This window comes from Acanthopagrus latus, chromosome 16 (assembly GCF_904848185.1).
Source record: "Acanthopagrus latus isolate v.2019 chromosome 16, fAcaLat1.1, whole genome shotgun sequence".
NCBI lineage: Eukaryota > Metazoa > Chordata > Actinopteri > Spariformes > Sparidae > Acanthopagrus > Acanthopagrus latus.
Genome location: NC_051054.1, coordinates 5,307,485 through 5,326,097, shown reverse-complemented (window position 1 = coordinate 5,326,097; position 18,613 = coordinate 5,307,485). Strand labels below are relative to the sequence as shown.

Genomic DNA, 18,613 nt, shown 5'->3' with positions numbered 1-18,613 from the left:
TGCCTGAAGCATGAAGATGGATTTTCATTGGCAATGATTGCTGCTTAGCGGAAGACGACAACTCCCATGATCCCACGCTGCTTATATCTTGTTTTGTTTTGATTAAGGAATCACCTACAGAGCGCTTTAAAGTTTTGACTGACAAGACTGTGTGTCAGTTTAGTGTTTCCACTGATCCCATGTGGCATTGGAGGTTTGAAACAATCAGATATTTCTGTTTATTTGTGTTCTTTCTTTTGTGAAGAGCAGGAAGAAAAGAGAATAATGTCCAGCAGGGCCACATGGAGAGTCTCCTTCAGGCTCAATACTTACATTACCCTCATTAACCAATGTGCACTTTGCCCTGCTATTGGCTGCAGCGGCAACAAAGCAGCGCTGTGTTCGACCACCAGCTGCTGGTTCCTCATCAAAACTGGATAAAGAAAAAAAAAAAACCTCTCATCTGTCAGGAGAATGTTTCCTACAGCTTCATCTCCAGGATCTGAATTCCTCACATACTGCTGAGCCTCTGAAGGAGTCTGTGCGCCCTCGTGTGATAACCGGCGGAAAGTGCAGGTTTGGATTGACGTGAGTGTTTCTTGGGAAGGTGTGTGGGTGTGAACAAGGGGTGACTCACTTTTATTCTCCCCCCTCTACATTTAAAAACCTGAGCCGGCAGGAACCGGCAGCTCAGTTGTGATTATCACACCGGACAGCATGGATACAGACAAGAAGGACATGATCCTGAGAGAGGGATTCCTGGTGAAAAGGGTGAGACATTTATGTGAAATAATACAACAAATATAGGTTTAATTGAGTCGGTCTGACGTGTAGTTTTGACTATTTCTGAAGTATCTTATGTAAAATCATTCTTGTATACGTTACGTATATAAGAACAGTGTCTTTGAAAGAGAGAATATGTTGCTTTTCCAGGAGTATCACACATGTTTGATCATTTCTAATCCTCTGAAAAAACAGGGTCACCTTGTACACAACTGGAAGGCTCGCTGGTTCGTGTTGATGTCAGACAAGCTGCTGTATTACAAGTACGAAGGAGGCAAAAGGGACTCGTGTCAGCGGGGGAAAATCCTCCTGGAGGACTGTGAAATAACTTGTCCTTTCCTGGAGTACGAAAATCGACCGGTGAGTTGTTCCAGACAACTTGTTGTATCGTGTCATAGATGAACTTTTCAGATCTTTCAAAAAAAGATATGTGCATGAAGGGTATTTGCAGAAAACTTGGTGCCTTGTCTCAGCTGCTGTCTATCAGATTGGATGCTGTATTTTCCTTTGTTTATGTTTTTGTTGGTGGAAACCACAGTGAAGGTGCGGCTCCCCCGGCTGAGACCTTCCTCTCACACCTCACTCCATGATAAAAATCTGTTGCCTCAGGTTTTTCTGTTTTGTCAGGACCTGATCTCCATCATCCGTATGTGATCTGTTCTAACCGACCACTCTGTCATTAACAAACCTGAACATCAATCTTCCTTTTTTTCTTTTATGTGTTTTTTTTCCTAGTTGGTGTTCAAGCTCCACACAAAGAACGGGGCGGATCATTTCTTGGAGGCTTGTTCCCGGGAAGAGAGGGATGACTGGGCCGCTGACATCACCGCTGCCGTCAACAAGCTGCGGACGACTGAAGACAGGAAGGTGACAAACCAGGAGGACGCTGCTGGATCCCAGTTACACAACATCAATCTGAGGTGAGCAAACAGCTGTTCGCCCACAGATGTTGCTGCATGTTAAACATTATTGTGCTTTCACTGTCTTGTTTGTTTATGACCACAGCATCTCTTTATAACTCTCCACCTTCCGCTTCTGTGTCTCTGTTAAAGCAAAGTGCTGGACGCCATGTATGACGTCCACAGTGGGATCAACATGAGCACTCACGTGGAGCACGGCAGCACTTACAGCAACTGTTTCTCAGGTGAGCCTCTACAACAACAGGGTTGTTCTTCTACATCATCGTTTTAAATGCACCCACACAAGCTTGGATGGAGGTTCGGTCTGGACAAAGAACAGACCTGACAGGGGGGTGTAGAGGTTTGTTATCATGTTGCAAGATTTTCAGACATTTTCATTAATTTCTCTGGGAATAAATGCATGAATCTTGGTGAACAAAAGTCAGGATCAGTCTATGAGTGAGCACAATTTGATGTGGATCCTAACACAAATCTGGTTCTAGCTGATTTAAACATGTTTTTAATAGAAGGTAGTGTTTTTTTTTCAGTTGCTTTGGGGTAAGAAATAGGAATAGAAACGTACCTGCAACTACCACCAATGTGCATAATGGAGATTCAGAGGGTGAAGCACAGACATGTCATGCACAGATGTGATGTCCCTGCAGGTTCAGCCGTGGTGGACTGGCTGGTGTTCATGCAGCTGACTCTGACCCGCGTGGAGGCCGTGACGCTGGCCTCGGCCCTGCTGGAGGAGGGTTGCCTGCGGACCGTCGGCCTGAGGAGCGTGGAAGCTCTCCGCACCGCCGGCCTCGGTGAGCAGTTCATGGACGACTCCACTGCACTGTACAGCTTTGTGAGTACCAGGAAGTCTTGGTGTACTGACCTCCAGAACCTTACTGGCAACATTACACACAGATTTTTATTGATTGAGCCGGCAGGGCAGTAATTAACCCACAGCATGTTGATGTTTACTGACTGTTTACAGGCTGAGAGCTTGAAGAAAAGAGGCAGCGTGAAGTCAGAGAAGTCGCTGTCTGCGGTGGAGATGAGTGGGAAGGTGATAAAGAGAGGATATCTGCTTAAACAGGTAAGCACACTGTTTTAACATGCTGAAAATAACAGTTATTTCTTTTGACTTTGACAAATTGAATGATCATATGAGGACTCCTCAAACTAACCGGACACCCGTCCTGTATTCACAGGGACACAGGAGGAAGAACTGGAAAGTGAGACTGTTTGTGCTGCGTTCAGAACCAGCTTTCCTTCACTATTTTGATCCCACCAAGGTGAGTCTACAGGTCATACTGGGGCCTACAAAGGGCTACAAAATCTAACAGGCAAAACTATAAGAAAGTCTGTCAGGATAAAGAACCTAAATAACTACTTGAACTGAGCACTGCGGCCCAAACAAGGCAGTTGTTTTGTTTGTCTCTATGCCTCAGGCCGACTATGACGCTATTACATTACTCATAATACTCCATAATTCGTATCCACAAACCTGAGTCAGTCTAATCCACTTCCTGTCTTACGTCACTTGTCAGGATGACATCAGCCCCAGTGGCGGCTTCTCACTGCGAGGCTGTCTGGTGTCTTCTCTGGACGATAACGGAGTTCCCTCAGGTGAGTCAATGTCTCCAACTCCACTGACCTCAGAAACGTTTTCACGTCTAAACAGGCAAATAAGTAGACAAGACGGGACCAGTAATGAGAAGAAATAGTTTTGGTTTCCTTTTTTTTGAGTGAGGTTATAAGTCTGGGAGATTACGTTGCTTGTTACATATATAAGGAAGTTAGAAAGGTCGAAGATATACTGTAAGAATGTCACAGATATGTGTGTAATTTACTATTACTCTTACTTTTGATACTTCAGTACATTCAATATCATATACTTTCAAATCCATCTATTCTTACAGGTGACTTTTACTTCTACTGAAGTCATATTTTAACACAATATCTTTAACTTAAGTATGTAAGTAAGTACTTTTTAAAACACTGACAGTGTCAAAAAACTATGTCTTCCTTCATTTGGATCAATATTGGCACAAACTCCTGCTGCTGTAAATATCCATGAGGCTACGAGTTGCCAAATGGTGTCCAGGTGTTAGAACCACACAGTGTTATTATAATATACAAAGTCATGAATGAGTTTTTATTTATGTTGACAGTACTTTGTGCACAAGTCTTCCTTTAAAAACCTTCCAGGGAACCAAAAACAAAAAGAAAGGATTCAAAGAAAACAACAGTTTCTGCACCATTTCTGCTTCTCTCTGTCTGCAGTGTTGACCCTCATGACCCTGTTTTCTCCCCCCACACAGGTGTGAAAGGCAACATTCAGGGCAACTTGTTTAAAATCATCACCCAGTCCGACACACATTACTTCATCCAGGCTCCGACCCACCAGGACAAGATGGACTGGATAGAGGCGATCAGAGAGCAGACGTAGAGCAGCTCGAGAGGACGACTGGATTTACACATTCTGTGAATGTACACCGGTAAACTGTAGCAACACACGGGGACCATGCAATCAGATGAAAGTGTCAGTGGTTACAGATCATTTCTGTTCAACTGCTTTCTGCTTAATTATTCAGCTTTTTTTTTTTTTTTAAAGAAAAGGGTTTAAAAGCCCAACAGTTGTAAACAATTAGCCTGTAATCATTCACTTTAAGTTAAATGTTTTTCATATGTTTTACAATATTTTTTCATAAATAAATATTTTCATTACGACTGTATTCTCAACAGTTATTTTGTATTAACTCCAGACATTTACTCAATACAGCACTTCTTTACTTGTAAAACATATTCATGAAGTGTTAAGCATCAATACAATTGGTATAAAAAAACTTGATGAACCCTGCAAAAGCCCTGAGGGAAGTATTTTTATAAAAGATACCTTTACGTAATCAAAAGACCCGACACCATGAAGAAGTACAAGTAGAGGCCTGAACAGTCTGCGGAGGAATTCGTCACCATCGTCAAGTTTTATTCATGCCGGATGCTTCCAGCAATCAGACAGACACTCCCACTCAGCAAGCTGAGTCGAGCCTTTATCTGGATGACTCAAGCTGAGCTGGTGTTGCTTTAGCGGCTCATTCCAGGGAAATAATAAAGAGTGACACAACACCTCAGTCATATATGATAACGGAGGGTTTCTGGAGTGAGTCCAAGCAGCTGCCACTCAACCACAAAGCGTGAAACGACAATACGACATAACAACAAAAGTGATTTATTGCAGTGAAGTAAAGTCAATATGAAACATTCACATAAAAAGTGCTAGTGATAAAAGACACGTACACAAACCAGTGGGTGTTGATAGCTTTTCAAAGGTAGAATAACTCAAAGTGTGACATAACCTAATCCTTCCTGCTCAGAGGGAGGTAACATACTGTATGTATTACTGGCATGCACTAACGTAGAAGTTGTTTTACATGTTTACACCTGTTACAGTACTTAGTCGGGCACAGAATGACAATCAATCGAGGTTCAGAGACATTCATCTTCATGCAGGCGCTCGTAAACGTAAGTGCTTTCAAAGGTTAACCCCAGAGAAATCAAAGACAAACGTCTGAGATTTAAAGGTCCGGTGTGCAGGATTCTGGGGGATTTAAGGGCAGAAATGTCATGTTTATAATTATGTTTTTTATCGGTGTACAAACACCTGAAAGTAATGCTGCGTTCCAGTAAGTCAGACTCATGTTGACGTCTCCTCATCCAAAAAGCTGCACTTGAACACAACACAAAGACTAAAGCCGATGTCCAGCCTGCTAGGAGGCTGTAGTCTGTATTCAGCATTTAAAACAGGAAACCAGAAAACTCTGGACTGAAATACAATATTTTGTTATACCTCACATTGTTATAAAGAAGCAGCATTTTATTTCCCACCACTCTTACTTCTAATTGAAAATATGTCTGCTAAAAAGTGTCAAATAGAACTGGGGAAGACATGGAGGCAAAAAATAAGGTAGGAATCAAACAAAAGGGGGCGAAATCACATTATATTTCTCTTCTTGTGCACTTATTCGCTCAACTAAACAGCCAATCAGGGTGATTTCTCACATTGAATCAACATGGTAAGTCAGCCGTAAAGCTGCCAACAAGGACTGAGAGGTGCCAGCAGTTGGCTGTCGTCCTGGTGTCGCCCTAAACTTACCAGGTTCACCCAAAGTAAACAAAAACATGGCTGACCACAACAAACTTCTTTTTCATTTGTATGCACAACTGAACTGACAGAGGCAGAGATACTGTGCGTGAGGTAACATGCGCCATTATACATCTTATTTTTCAACCTTTTTATACCTGGAAACATGTTTTAATATTCCATTTACTTGCCTAATTCAAATCCTGTGGTCTACAAACACATCCTCCCACCTTCCCATCGGTGCTGCCTTTGCTGGGTGACACCAGACAGGGTTGGATGATGTTGCACTGATTCTTGAAAGTCTGAAGTGTTCGAGCTCGTCTGGCTTGACTGGAACGCAACGTGAGTATCATTAGAGTTTTTGTTGCTTTAAAATGAGCCCTTTATATCAACAGAGGGAGTGGGTCTCTGTCTCTGCAGTAGCCAAGAACAGACAAACCTAACTATGGCTTCAGAGAGGGCCCTTTGCCTTTTTCTAGCAGCCGCAAGGGGAGGTAGGGTTAAACGAGGGGTATTCAGTTGGTTGCAATTTACAACCTTGCCGCTAGGTGCCAATAAATCCTCCACACTGGACCTTAAGATGCACAAAGACAGATGAATCACTCCGGTGACACATCGTCTTTGTACACATGCTCATTGAGGGAAAATACTATAGCTTTTGCTGAAAACTTAATTCACTTCAGTTCAAATCACATTCTTCAGTTTATTTAAGACATTGACGACTGTCACAATCAGTCACTATCTTCAAGTCTCCAAACAGGTAATCTAGTGAAGGCACTTTGTCTTAACACGTGATTACGAGGCAGGCGTCACTTCATTTGGATCTGGAGACACAACGTCCCTGTTAATTTACTCACTCGAAAAAAGTAGCTCAATTCTAAATGTATGTATTTAATACTGTCCCAGAACATCCTTATGTATTTTTATTTTTATTTTTCCTTAATAGCTGGTGTTAGGCCACCTTGGTGAGCTGTAGATCTCCGAAGACTCGTAAGGCAGTGAGGGAGGCGAGCGGGGAGACCCGGTGGGTGAATCCACACAGAGGCTGTCCGTCCACCAAGATACGAAACTGCTGGTGCTCACAAACTATCTCCATCTAAGAGTCAGAGAGGAGGAGGAGGAGGAGGAGAAGAGGAGTTTTGCAGAGTTCAGGAGCAAAATAATAAAGGCAGGAAAGATTTTACACGTACCTTGAAGGATTCTCCAGGTGCAAAAGGAAAAAAAGAGAGGGTAGTTTCAGGTTTACCCCACTTCCCAGCCGACCGGGCGTTGCGTTGGACGGCTTTATCCGGGAAGTTGACCTTTAACTGAAGTCCCACGTCGCCGTCTGTGTCCTCCTCCAGAGGAGCGCTGGACAGAATCAGCTCAATGCTGAACAAACACACACGACAGATCAGGAACACACAGACGTGGTGTTGAATTTGAAATAACTGACGTGCAGTGGTGAAATATAACAAAGTACATTCACTCAATTACTCAGTTTGAAGGTGATTTTACTTCTTCTCCACTAAATTTAACAGGAAAACATTGCAGTGGTTGGAAAAACAACCATTGTGAAGGCATCACTACAACAGTGACAGCCTGCTTTTACATTAATGACACTACAGAACTTTTCTGTCTCAGTTACAAACTTGTAGATTCTTTAGATAACAGTGACCTCTGCTGGTCTTTACGACTACTGTAATGTAGTAATTAAGTATTTAATGCAGAAAGCCTGATTGACAAATGATTTTGATAATGACAGTGAGTTTAATCACATTACTTTAAGGTTCATGAGAGAAACTAGAAGAGCTCTAGTCAGATATTAGGAAATAAAAACTGTACTGATACTGATTTATCGCCTGTTATAAGCACCTTGTTTGTAATGATTCCTTGAAAGTTGTTCACAAACATTTGCAACAAAAATATGTAACAGAGGCAGTACACTTTACAGTTTAATATTCTGTCTGTTATGTTTGAGGCATAGTTTTTATTTAACTATATTTGTTTGTTTTTTACATTTATGTGATAAATGAATGCACATAATTTTCCCCCTATGATTTTTCCAAACGACATCAAACTTAATATATTATGATAATTATAAAATTGTCCCAAGCATCTTTCTCTGCATTAGAATCTAAATAAAAAGGATTTTATTGTATTCTTGCAATCTTAGTTATTTCCAAAAACGTGTCTGCAGTGGAAAATAACTCAGCATATGTATTTTACTTGATTATTAACATTGTTTCTTACAAGTTTCTTACTTCTATATCTCAGAGGAAAACACTGAACTTTTACCTCCATGAAATAATCTAACAGAAAGTACAGAAAGTGTGCAGATTAATAATTCTACAGACAAAACAAATGATACAGTAAGTTTATAGAACATTAAACTATCCAAGATTAGGTGAAAGTAGTCTAATTTGAATTAGCAACATCGTTGACATGTTTTTGCACAATAATCCAACGTCCATTCACATGACTTTTACTTGTTACAGAGTATTTTCATAATGTATTATTACTACTTTGAAATTGTAAATGACTTGAATACTTATATATTTGGCCCTGATTACATGCTAAACATATAACCACGTTTCATTTTGCAGGGAATCTTATGGCACATTTTTAGTAATTTATATTTAACCTTATCTAGCGGTTAACTCTTTTAATTGCAGCTGTTTCACACAAACAGAGTCATTAATAAGAATCATGTAATCACAAGGAAATAGAGAATATGATTTAAATTTAAAGCTCAGTCTTGCTACATTCAGTGTCTGGGAAAAGGGTCCTTTGAGAGAATTTGTCCTTAAAACCTTTTCTGATGTTTCTGCAGCTAAAAATAAGTTTCCTGACATAAAAACTAAGTTTATTTTTGCACAGCATGTCTTTTTTGTGTGTGTGTGCAGCCTAATTGTCGTCTTTTACGGGACAAAATGACGACTGACTGAATAAATAGCCATCTGATGTTATCAGCCAAAGTAATTCCAGTGTGACTCTTTAGATTTTCATGGGATTTGAACGTCTCCCACGCACATCCAGCGCACCAGCCTATAATTAGGAGACTCACTGGCATTACAAATATATTTTTCCCAGAAAAAGAGACGAGATGGGTGGTTGGCAAAGACAACAGCTGCTTGGACATTTTTGTTTTAATGACAAGCCAACAGGGCTTTTTTTTTTTTTTTTTTTTTTTTTAAATCTCTAACTTATATTTGCTGCCACGTCATATGTGCAACAGTGCAAATATCAATAATGCATAATGCGCTTTTCTCCCCCATGTGCTTACCTTTTTGGTTTCTTGTTAATAATTCCCATAATAACCAGTTTCATTGAAGGCCGCATCCCACCCTTTATCGCTCCGATATACTCCCCCTGTGAGACAATAGAGATGTTTTAGATGAGGATGAGGCCTGTTCCTCCAAAACAGAGCAGCACACTTATGGGTTTATTATCACAGGCTGGTCCATTATCATGCAGCCCGGCTGCTGCCTTAATGTGCGGTGAGCTGCCACCTACAGCACCGATGGGAACAATAGCTGTATTGATCCACGTTTCTGAACAATCAGTGACTCAGCGGGACAAACTATTCTTCTTTCATTTTCTGCCAGCGAGCCACGCCGAAATTTAAAATTCACACAATGAATATAATATATAGATATATATATATTTGCAGGAATGTTGCAATGCGTGCATAAAAGGCGGATACATACATGGTCTTTCTTGTCCTTTTCTTCCATTCCACTCAGGGCGTGATGCGGTGTGGAGGTCTAAAGCGGTGAGATGCCAACTGAGAGCTGATTGACTCTGCCTCCAGCTGGCAGACCCCGCCTGCACCAGGTTGTCATAGAGACAGGCTCCCAGTTTGGCGGTGATGATGGAAGAGGGAGGGGCGGGGGGTTATATTACAACATGAATACATTAGGGCTGTCATCGTTAATGAGATAATAATTCCTCTTTATGTCGTAAATTATGATTTTTTTTTTTTTTACGCGCGATTTACGCTTTGACCCTCGGCACGCTCCGTAGTTTGGGCATTCAGGAAGCGATGCAGCGGGCACGTTGTACTCGATGGCAGCAGAAACAAAGCTACTAGAGTAGGATTGGATACAGAAAAGCGGGTCTTTTGAATGGCAACTTGAGCTTCCAAGCCCTGCCAGATGGTTCTCTCCACAAGAACAACGCTATTTGCATTTACTGTCGATGTGGACCGCGGTACCGCCGGACCACGTCCAGTCTCAAACACGGAGCTCACAGCTGATGCAGGGAGCCCTCCTCCCTCCTGCACAGACAGACCAGCTGTATAGTTCAGTGGCTACAGCTTGCAGGCTCATTATCACTGTCTAGTTATTGTAAAACTTTCTCCTATCATGCATGACATGGAGAAATACTGAATTTCTTGAATTTTGACTTTCCATCATTGAATTCATTCCACCTTCTTCCTGATGTCCTACTCTGTCACAGGTACACATCTGGTGACATTTCACACGACTCCCTACTAAACATCAGTTGTTGATGACTTTTACATTTCAGACATACAAATAAACATGTTTTTGCACCATGTAGTGTCTGTAAATTACCCAACCAGCAAAGGCATTGCGATGTAGGCATGGAAGTTATTTATTTATTTTTGCATTTTGACTTTTAACTTTTTTTTTTTTAGGGCACTGCACATTTTTTTGTACAAATTTAGGCCGAAAAAGACAAGGAAATATCCTCATCGTCCAGTTCTTAAGTTAAGCGCGTTAAATACACCACAAATAAAAACGTTTTCATGTGTTTTTTTTCTCAGATAAGTCTGTTTCATTCCTGCTGCAGAGGCTGTTTGTCGAGGGTTGATGTCGAACAGCAGGATACGACGAGGTAACCACACAAACAAACAACGGAAAATACTTGTTTGTGTGATTAAAGTGGAAACAGTAACTGACTGACTTCCCTGAAAATGAATGCCAGCAAGTAAACAAAATCCTCCTCTTACTCTTTTACATGGACACATGTTTATCTGTCTTTTCCACCACAGATGCAGATGTTCCAGGTGTGGCTGCAGCTGTCAGAGAGACCAGGTTGAACACAGGTATCGTCTCTCACTGACGGTGGCCCGGGACAGGTGGATATTTGGAGTCACAGTATTCGGAGCCTGCTTCAACCCACAGAGGTGAGCATGGAGAATGTTTTTCCATCTACTCCAGATACCTGCAGTTTATCACTCTGGTGTGTGCACGTGATTTCTCCACATTATTCCAGCTTCATGTAGTTGCAACTACTGAACATTTAGACTGCATATGGAGCACATACACCTTTCCAGTTATTATCATTGTTTTTTGTTGAAATCGTCTCTGTGTGGGTTGTTACCTACACACTCTGTAATTTGTGTAGGTTAGTGGAGGACCTGGATGGACCAGTCGGAGCAACAACCAGATCCACACTGTTGCTGAAGTCTGTTGAGGACTGTTTCATCGGCCGACGTTTCATCTTCAGTTTAAAGGTACGATTGGATGTTGGATGTGTGAGTGAGTTATGCTTGGACCAGTACAAGTAATTGGTTGGATTTGTTTCTAAATATAATTGTGAGTGTTCCCCAGAGACTTGTGTAACATGTTGACAGACATCAAGAAATCTTGACAAAGTTTTTATTGAGCGTAAATCAACTTACATCAACATACTTTGGTTTGTGATGACATTTAACATGATGATTTTTGAGTAACTGAGTGGACTGTAGGCAGCTTTAATCCATCTTCGTGGTTGATGAAACAGAAAGTGGGCCTTGGCTAAAAGAACCTTTTGGGAAAATGGCTCCAGCAGCAAACTGATCAGGTGCTCCCAGGGGTGCTGATTATAACTCCACCCACCAGGAACCTGCAGGATAACAGACAAACGTGAAGTCAATAGAAATGGTTTCTTATGCATTGAAACAACATTGAATAAACCCAGCAGTGATGTTTCTCTCTGACGCAAACAACTCAGGAAAATCCACATTCGACATTATGAACAACTTTTCTTTGAGATATCATCATCATTATGATACAAACCAAAACAATGTGCTCTGATGTTAAAGGTGTTTCACTTTCACTTAAGAATACAACCGTCACTTAACTTAATTCACACAATTTCAAGTTCCTTTTAAGCTGCATGCTTTTTGTGTGAGGAGAATAATGTATTTACAGAGGAAACAAAGCAGCTGATCTTAAAGTGCAAAGATGTGATTTCTTAAAATAACTTTGCAGCCGTATCATCATCAAACAACCTTCAACAGCAGGCGTCGTCAGGGTAAAGCAGACCAGCTTGTGGTGAGAGGAGAGAAGTCACGGTGCAGATTTTTGAGCGCCATCGGTCCGATCTGTCACCCTCTTCCTCCCTTTTATTTTCAACATGTCTCAACAATGTTTATAATCCAAAGAAGTCCCCAAAAATGAAAATTCAGCGCTGCACACTTTTATAACCGCCGTCTGTGAACGCTGTCATTGACTGGACACCAAATGATGACAAACTGCATTAAATATGAGAAACAGCATCATAACAACAAATGCTTTTTCTATTTTGAAGCAGGTTTTGAATAACTGGTGAATAAAGTTTACAGTACAGATGAAGTGAAAAATAACTTAACTTGATTTTGAGGACTTTTGAATAATGTGTCCAATATTCTACACTCTTCATGTGCTTAATCTCTTATACAATAGGTCCATCTTACACTTTTATTTTAGGTCTCTGAACCTTTGCAGGCGAAGTCCTGCAAAGAAATATACAGAATGCTGCATAAAAACTGACGAAATGACTGTAAAGACGACACTCACGTGTTGTGAATTCCACCTCTTCACTGCTGTCACTGGTTACGTTGTTCCAGTACACACTCCTCACACTGACCAAATACGTTGTACTCGGCTCCAGGTGTACACCATTTATTACATAGTATCTCAGTCCATTAACTGTAATTGGTTTGAAAGGTTCAGATACCTGGAATGGATAAAAGACATATGACATAATTAAAAGTCCATGTCTGCGTCTACATCTCCAGGACAGATGATCTCGGTCGTGACACCGTCATCTGTGGTGTGTTGCCTTTTTCACGGTAAGTCACAATAGCTCTCAAGTCGTCTCTGACACTGGGCTTGTCATCCATGTTCGTGCTCCAGGTGACTTCAACGTTCACATTGGATTCCACCACTGTGACATTTGTTGGGGCTTAACTGTGGAAGAAGAAGAGAGGCAAGAGAAGTGAGTTTCTCCTGCTCCACTCTGATAATCTGAGACTGGATCCGTCTGTTCCAGGCAGATGCAGATTTCCAGTTAACAAAACGTGAGTCAACTCACAGCTGTCGGCCACGCTGATGGTTTTGGAGACCAAGTTCACAGCTCCTTTCCAAACTGTTGCATTGTGAGTCTCCCCATAGATGAGACTCATTTGGGTAGAGCAACAACACTTTCCCCTGTCGCACTGCTGGAAAATGCAAGAACTTTCGCTGTGGAATACAAGATAATTAAATGTATGGATACACCATTATTATATTGAATACTTCTGGCTTCTCAGGCTGATCCTAACATATATATACTGAATATAAATGCATTACTGAATGTTCTAGTGAAACAAAATGATTTATTTCCATTTGATGAATCAACTAGAACTACAAAAAAATAGAAGTTTATTGTTTAAGTTGGTAGAAATAAGTAAAATCAGTTTACTCATCAAAGCTGAGGGACCGAAGTGTCAGGTTGTATCCAGAGCAGATCGGTGCGTCAAAGTCACAGGACATCCTGTTTAAGTCGTGGGTACAGTCAAGACTTTGTAAAACTGTACAAAATGAACACACAACACCATGAGATTAGACTTAATTACACATACAAACCATCGTTTTAAAGCTGTCTGTGTCCTCGTACGTGTACGCACCAGAGAGAGCGACAGAAGTCGCAATATTTCCTACAACAAGCAGGGCGACGGGCAGCGCGCCAACGAGCCTGGAGGGGAAACACAACAGGAAAACAAGCTGTTTTTCTTTACTTAAAAGCGACGGGTGGGATTATTTTTGGGTGGGAAACTAGAGAATAATTGACATTACCTTGTTAACTTCATGCTGGGATGAGTTAGATCCGTGTGCTTCTTTTTAAAACAACAATCCAGCTGCGCCACGTTCGTCTGGTGAAGCGTGCAGTGGCCTCTCCTCTCTCTCTCTCTCTGTCCTTTCCAGCTCTTACTGGAAATGTTGCGCCACAAATTCAGTGGTACTCCTATTTTCCTGCTCCAGCAGAGGAGCCAGCCAGATGTTCAAACACACAAACCCACAGGACAAAGTTGAGTCATCTCATTTTCACCAGCTGTTGACATTTCAGTGTCGTAAACTAACAGCCTGATAAGTTGTGAATAAAAAGTAGAGATGAGATGAGATGAGATGTTAAGAGTGTGATACGTGGTGAAACACATTTACTCAAGTCCTGCACACGTTAGAGGTGTTTTACTTGAGTATCTCTGTGTTCCACTACTTCATTCTTCCACTCCACAACATCTTGGAAGTATTTTACTTTTAACTCGCTATATTTTACTTTACTATAGTTACTTTGTAGATGACATCATACACCAGAGCCAAAAAAGAAGAAGATTAATTAATTCTGATGATCAGAAACATGCTGAATGTCAGATTTGACAATCAGTCGACACACTTTATACATACATGTAAATATATATTACTTTTATTTGTACGTCAGATCAAAACCAGATACTTTAAGACTCAAGTAAAACTTTCACTTTTACCAAAGTACAATGTAAATCATTTTGGGCTGTTTAAATGCTGCCTTGAATATTTGAATCAACTTAATTTAGATTAAATAGTTAATTTAACGTCTTCTTTAAGTTTTCTTTTTTTGTGATTTAAAGTTAAACTAAGGAGCCTGTTTTCCAGTTACCAATGGCCTAAGAGTCTGAACTGGATTAGTCACTGGCAGCTGTAATCCATCTTTTGTGGTTGGTTTTAATATTAAACAAATACTGCCAATTTATTTATGTATTATTATCATACAAGTTCACCTTTTGGGACCCATGATTGTCTTGTATGTTGTTGAGATATTTTCAGTCTGGTTGACTAACATTGCCATTCATAGTCATGTTACTGACCTGGATAAAATCTAAGGTATTTATATCAAAACTGTTTGTTAATGTTTAAAAAAAAATACCAATGGCTGATATAAAGAAACACATTTCAATATTTGTATTTGCTTCAAAAGTCTTTAATCATACGTATTGAAACAACATTTCCAACATTTCTTGTTGACATCGGCAGCTTATTCTCAACCATCCCTGCTCTCGTTTGTGTCCTTCAGCTGCCCGAAACAGAAAGTGGGCCTTGTCTAAGAGAACCTGTTGGGAACGGCTCCAGCAGCAAAGACTCGCCTCACTTTATCGCCAGTCAGATGATTCTCCCTAGGGTGCACAGTGATCCTTCTTCAGAAAGCTGCATCAACTGATCCCAGTAAAACCTCCGGACCCCCAGCAACAACCGCTGCTGCTTCAGTCTCAGGCCAGAAGCTTTTTTCTTTTTTCCCAGTCACTGCTGAGGAAATGGTTCACCTTTGTGACATTACTTTAGAGTTGTGTTTGACTTTATCCTACATCACAAGACAGTGAGAACAGCCGACAGACAGAGAGCTTTACATCGTGCACAGGCCTGGAGGATCATAAAGTCAGAGAAGTCTTGCTCCAGGATTAAAATCAACAGACAGCACTCACAGCCCTGAGCTGGAGCGAGGCTGCCGTCATGTTGTCCTCTCAGCCCAGCTCTTTTCTCCCTATGTATCGAACCCTTAGCACTGTCAATTAGGGATGACCCCGTAATAAAAGGAGTAATGGTCAGAGGCTTGTAGCAAAAGATTTGTCTATATGCGGATGATGTGTTACTGCTTCTAACAGTGTCAGAGGTTAGCATCCATAGGTTGATATCTACATTAAACACTTTGGAACCTATTCTGGATATAAATCAAATGTGCAAAAAACCCAAATGTTATGCTACAGCTACACCCCTCAAAAATACATGCTAAATAAAATCAAATCAGGTCTTATTTTAATGACGAGATGAAACCAACAGAGGAATGTGAGAACAACTTAATTGACATATTTATTGACACGTACAAAAAAAAGGACAGTAAGAAACTTGTTTCAAAACTGTAACTACTCCCGTATTCAATTTAATAAGAAACAGTCAACAGTTAAGGTTAGATTAAAATGGAAATGGAACTGTCATCACAGATCACTGGTTGAATATGTGCTCTGTCCTGTCAACTTCCACTAGTTCTGGTCTTTGGAGAGATTTCTGCTGGCAGAATCTGGTTAGGTAATTCATTACTCCTAAGTTACAGTGTGTGCAGACAGGAGAGACGGTCAGACGTCTCTGTTGGAGGAACTGTGGAGAACAGCTAGCTTCCCAGCTATTCAGCCATACTGGCAAGAGATTATACAGGTAAGGCAATATATTTTTCTACAAGAGAACCACAAGAGATGCTTACTGTACTGTCCATTACTGTATGAACTGACTTGTATCTCCATCAGCATGTCTGTATGAATGTGAAGGTGACCAACAGTTTCTTCTATGTGTTTTTTTTTCTGTAGGTTGTAAATGTTCACTCTTTAAAAATACATTACAACAAAAAAAAGAGTGTGTGGTTCTGAGTTGCGGCACAAATTTTTTTTATTATTTTATTTTTTATTCCCTCTTAAATAAAGCTCATGCTTCCAGCCTGTCATAGTTTACGGATGAAAGGAAACTGATAGAAAACAATTTGTCTTCCACCGCAGCCGAAGCATGACACACACACACACACACACACACACACACACACACACACACACACATCGCATGTAAGACTGGTCGTCCGATGGAAAAGGGACTTTGGTTTATAGCGATTATAATGTCTTGCTATTTTCTTACATTTCATGGACAAAAGCTGTTAACCACTTTGCTAAGAAAGCTAATTGGTAGATGAACCAAAAAAGAAGATGTGAAACTGAACTTTTCATCTACTCTCAGCAGCGAACCTGCCCCCACTTTAAGTTCTCCTGGTATAAAACAGCACCCTCGTCTGGTAAAGTCGAGAAAGTGCAGAAAAGTAGGACGGGAGTTCATTCTGGCTCAATTAGATAAAGTCATCTGCATGCAGCCTGTAGCAGGATGGAAACAGCGACTAGTAGTTCCCTCACCAGATTCACTGCTAGTTTCCCAGATTTTCGTTTTTTTTTTTTTTTTTTTTTTTAAGGCGAATGCCAGTGGGTGAACCGGAGCCCCCGGAGAAAATCCCCCACAAAAATCCAGGGAGAGCCTTAAGATGACGCGCTGTGGCCGTCATCATTCATCTCCTCAGAAACCTACTTATTCTGCATGTACAGATACTTCACACAGTCCTGCAGTTCCTGCACTGCTTCCAAAAAGTCTTTGTCCTTAGTCTGCATTGTCGTTGTCGTCGTAGTTCCCTCACCAGTTTTTCTGCTAGTTTCCCAGATTTTCGTAATTTTTTTTTTTTTGAAAGGCGGATGCCAGTGGGTGAACCGGAGCCCCCGGAGAAAACCCCATACAAAAATCAAGGGAACGATGTCACTCTGATATCCCCCCCTGCATGGACAGCTGGGGGAGCATTCCTAATCGGCAAGATATCAGAGAGACGTTAGCATTTTTGCGAAAATTGTCCTGGTTATGCAGTTAGTCCTGTCTAAAAGGGACGAAGTACTCCAGGCTCGAGGTTGCAGAAGGGGTGCATAGGGTTTACGTTGTACATGTTTAAGTTTTCCAGGATTACATTAGAGATAAGGGTACTTGCAGCGCAGGTGCCAACACTCAGGCCTACTTTCAGTAGACCTTTGGCACAGTAGCGCCACCAACTACTGGTCTGACCCTCAGCAGCTTGTGGTTCTGCGGCTGGACTCTCCAGGACCTCGTCATCTCTCGGCGTCTCAGATTGGCCTAGCTTTTCCATATTTTCAGCCAAAAGCTTAAATTCCTGATCGATACTCTGTACACCAGCCAACACTTCCTCTTCCTGCCTTTTCTCCAGCTCGTGTTTAAGTTCACGGACTGTTTGTTTCATATCGGCTCTTTCGGTGTAAAGCTCCTCTACCAGTTGCTGATTATATTCAATTTGACGCTCTTGCTTTTTTATGAGCTCATCTTGACCACAGATTTGTTGCTCAGCCTCATTCAGAAAGTGCTGAAGCTCATGCAGAGCCATTTGCAGGTTTTTGTTCTTTTCGTTTTGGCTCTTCATCAGAGACTCGTGTTGAGAAAGCTCATCGGCCAGGCTGTCATGCTGCTGCCTAAGAAAGTCTTCGTTTTCCTTAAAATGATGCGCTGTGGCCGTCAGCTGTTCGATCTCTGCTTGTTTTTCCTCGTTTACACCTTCAAGTTGTTCCCCCTTAGCAGTGAGATCGCTGACCTGCTCGTTCAGAGACGCCTCTTTGTTCCAAAGACCTCGCAATGCCACATTCAGTCTTTCAATCTCTGCTTGTTTCTGCTCCGTCAGAGATTCAAGTCGGGCCACCTCATCAGTCAGACTGTGGATCCGCTCATGTGATTTTGCCTGATTTACCTGCAGAACGTGAACTTTTTCATTCATGGCAGCTTCAAGCGTGGTCATCTGCTCAGTGATGTACTTATTCTGCATGTTCAGAGAGTTCGCATGCTCCTGCAGGTGCTGGACTGCTTCAAAAAAGTCTTTGCCCTGAGTCTGCATTGCCCATTGGAAGAGTTCAAGTTCAGGTACCTTACTGGAGTGTGCTTGAGCCTGCTCTGCACCACACTGAAGGTCATACACAGCTGCTCTCAGCTCTTCTATCTCTGCTTGGTATTCCTTATTCAGACTTTTATATTGGGAC

At 41.4% G+C, this 18,613-nt stretch overlaps 3 protein-coding genes and 1 long non-coding RNA gene across 8 annotated transcripts; 2 read left to right on the top strand and 2 right to left on the bottom strand.

Moving 5' to 3' along the window:
* Window positions 1-119: 119 nt before the first annotated feature.
* plek2 (pleckstrin 2) lies at window positions 120-4,291 on the top strand. 2 transcript variants are annotated; one of them, XM_037072745.1, is made up of 10 exons: window positions 120-555; window positions 652-750; window positions 958-1,122; window positions 1,498-1,682; window positions 1,815-1,906; window positions 2,327-2,514; window positions 2,647-2,748; window positions 2,864-2,947; window positions 3,203-3,281; window positions 3,977-4,291. In XM_037072745.1, the coding sequence occupies exons 2-10, from the start codon at window positions 697-699 to the stop codon at window positions 4,102-4,104; spliced, it is 1,077 nt and encodes a 358-aa protein (XP_036928640.1). In that variant the 5' UTR covers window positions 120-555; window positions 652-696; the 3' UTR covers window positions 4,105-4,291. The 2 variants fall into 2 exon arrangements, with proteins under 2 accessions (XP_036928640.1, XP_036928639.1); XM_037072744.1 differs by having other exon boundaries at window positions 472-750.
* Window positions 4,292-4,868: 577 nt separating this feature from the next.
* On the bottom strand, window positions 4,869-9,616 carry si:ch211-10a23.2 (uncharacterized protein LOC567812 homolog). The gene is made up of 4 exons (XM_037125364.1): window positions 9,486-9,616; window positions 9,062-9,147; window positions 6,987-7,167; window positions 4,869-6,892 (listed from the first exon to the last, which is right to left on the bottom strand). Exons 1-4 carry the CDS (start codon window positions 9,510-9,512, stop codon window positions 6,749-6,751), a joined length of 438 nt encoding a protein of 145 aa, XP_036981259.1. The 5' UTR covers window positions 9,513-9,616; the 3' UTR covers window positions 4,869-6,748.
* On the top strand, window positions 9,528-16,579 carry LOC119004913 (DNA damage-induced apoptosis suppressor protein-like). The gene is made up of 6 exons (XM_037072243.1): window positions 9,528-9,540; window positions 10,158-10,236; window positions 10,591-10,635; window positions 10,793-10,927; window positions 11,149-11,257; window positions 15,079-16,579. The coding sequence occupies exons 1-6, from the start codon at window positions 9,528-9,530 to the stop codon at window positions 15,220-15,222; spliced, it is 525 nt and encodes a 174-aa protein (XP_036928138.1). The 3' UTR covers window positions 15,223-16,579.
* Window positions 11,389-14,976, bottom strand: LOC119034404. 4 transcript variants are annotated; one of them, XR_005079556.1, is made up of 5 exons: window positions 13,824-14,971; window positions 13,655-13,722; window positions 13,450-13,558; window positions 12,564-13,229; window positions 11,389-11,628 (listed from the first exon to the last, which is right to left on the bottom strand). It is a non-coding gene; the product is annotated as an uncharacterized LOC119034404 (long non-coding RNA). The 4 variants fall into 4 exon arrangements; XR_005079555.1 differs by having other exon boundaries at window positions 12,564-12,956; window positions 13,081-13,558; window positions 13,824-14,970; XR_005079557.1 differs by having other exon boundaries at window positions 12,564-12,956; window positions 13,824-14,592.
* Window positions 16,580-18,613: the final 2,034 nt, after the last annotated feature.

Bases quoted from the DNA above. Each gene is read 5' to 3' on its own strand.
- plek2 (XM_037072745.1), top strand. From the start codon at position 697: ATGGATACAGACAAGAAGGACATGATCCTGAGAGAGGGATTCCTGGTG. The intron at 751-957 runs GTGAGACATTTA...CTGAAAAAACAG, and splicing joins AGGGATTCCTGGTGAAAAGG to GGTCACCTTGTACACAACTG. The intron at 2,749-2,863 runs GTAAGCACACTG...CTGTATTCACAG, and splicing joins GAGGATATCTGCTTAAACAG to GGACACAGGAGGAAGAACTG.
- si:ch211-10a23.2 (XM_037125364.1), bottom strand. From the start codon at position 9,512: ATGGAAGAAAAGGACAAGAAAGACCAT. The intron at 9,148-9,485 runs GTATGTATCCGC...ATTGTCTCACAG, and splicing joins AAAAGGACAAGAAAGACCAT to GGGGAGTATATCGGAGCGAT. The intron at 7,168-9,061 runs GTAAGCACATGG...GTGTTTGTTCAG, and splicing joins ATTAACAAGAAACCAAAAAG to CATTGAGCTGATTCTGTCCA.
- LOC119004913 (XM_037072243.1), top strand. The intron at 10,636-10,792 runs GTAACCACACAA...TTTCCACCACAG, and splicing joins GAACAGCAGGATACGACGAG to ATGCAGATGTTCCAGGTGTG. The intron at 11,258-15,078 runs GTACGATTGGAT...TGTGTCCTTCAG, and splicing joins GTTTCATCTTCAGTTTAAAG to CTGCCCGAAACAGAAAGTGG.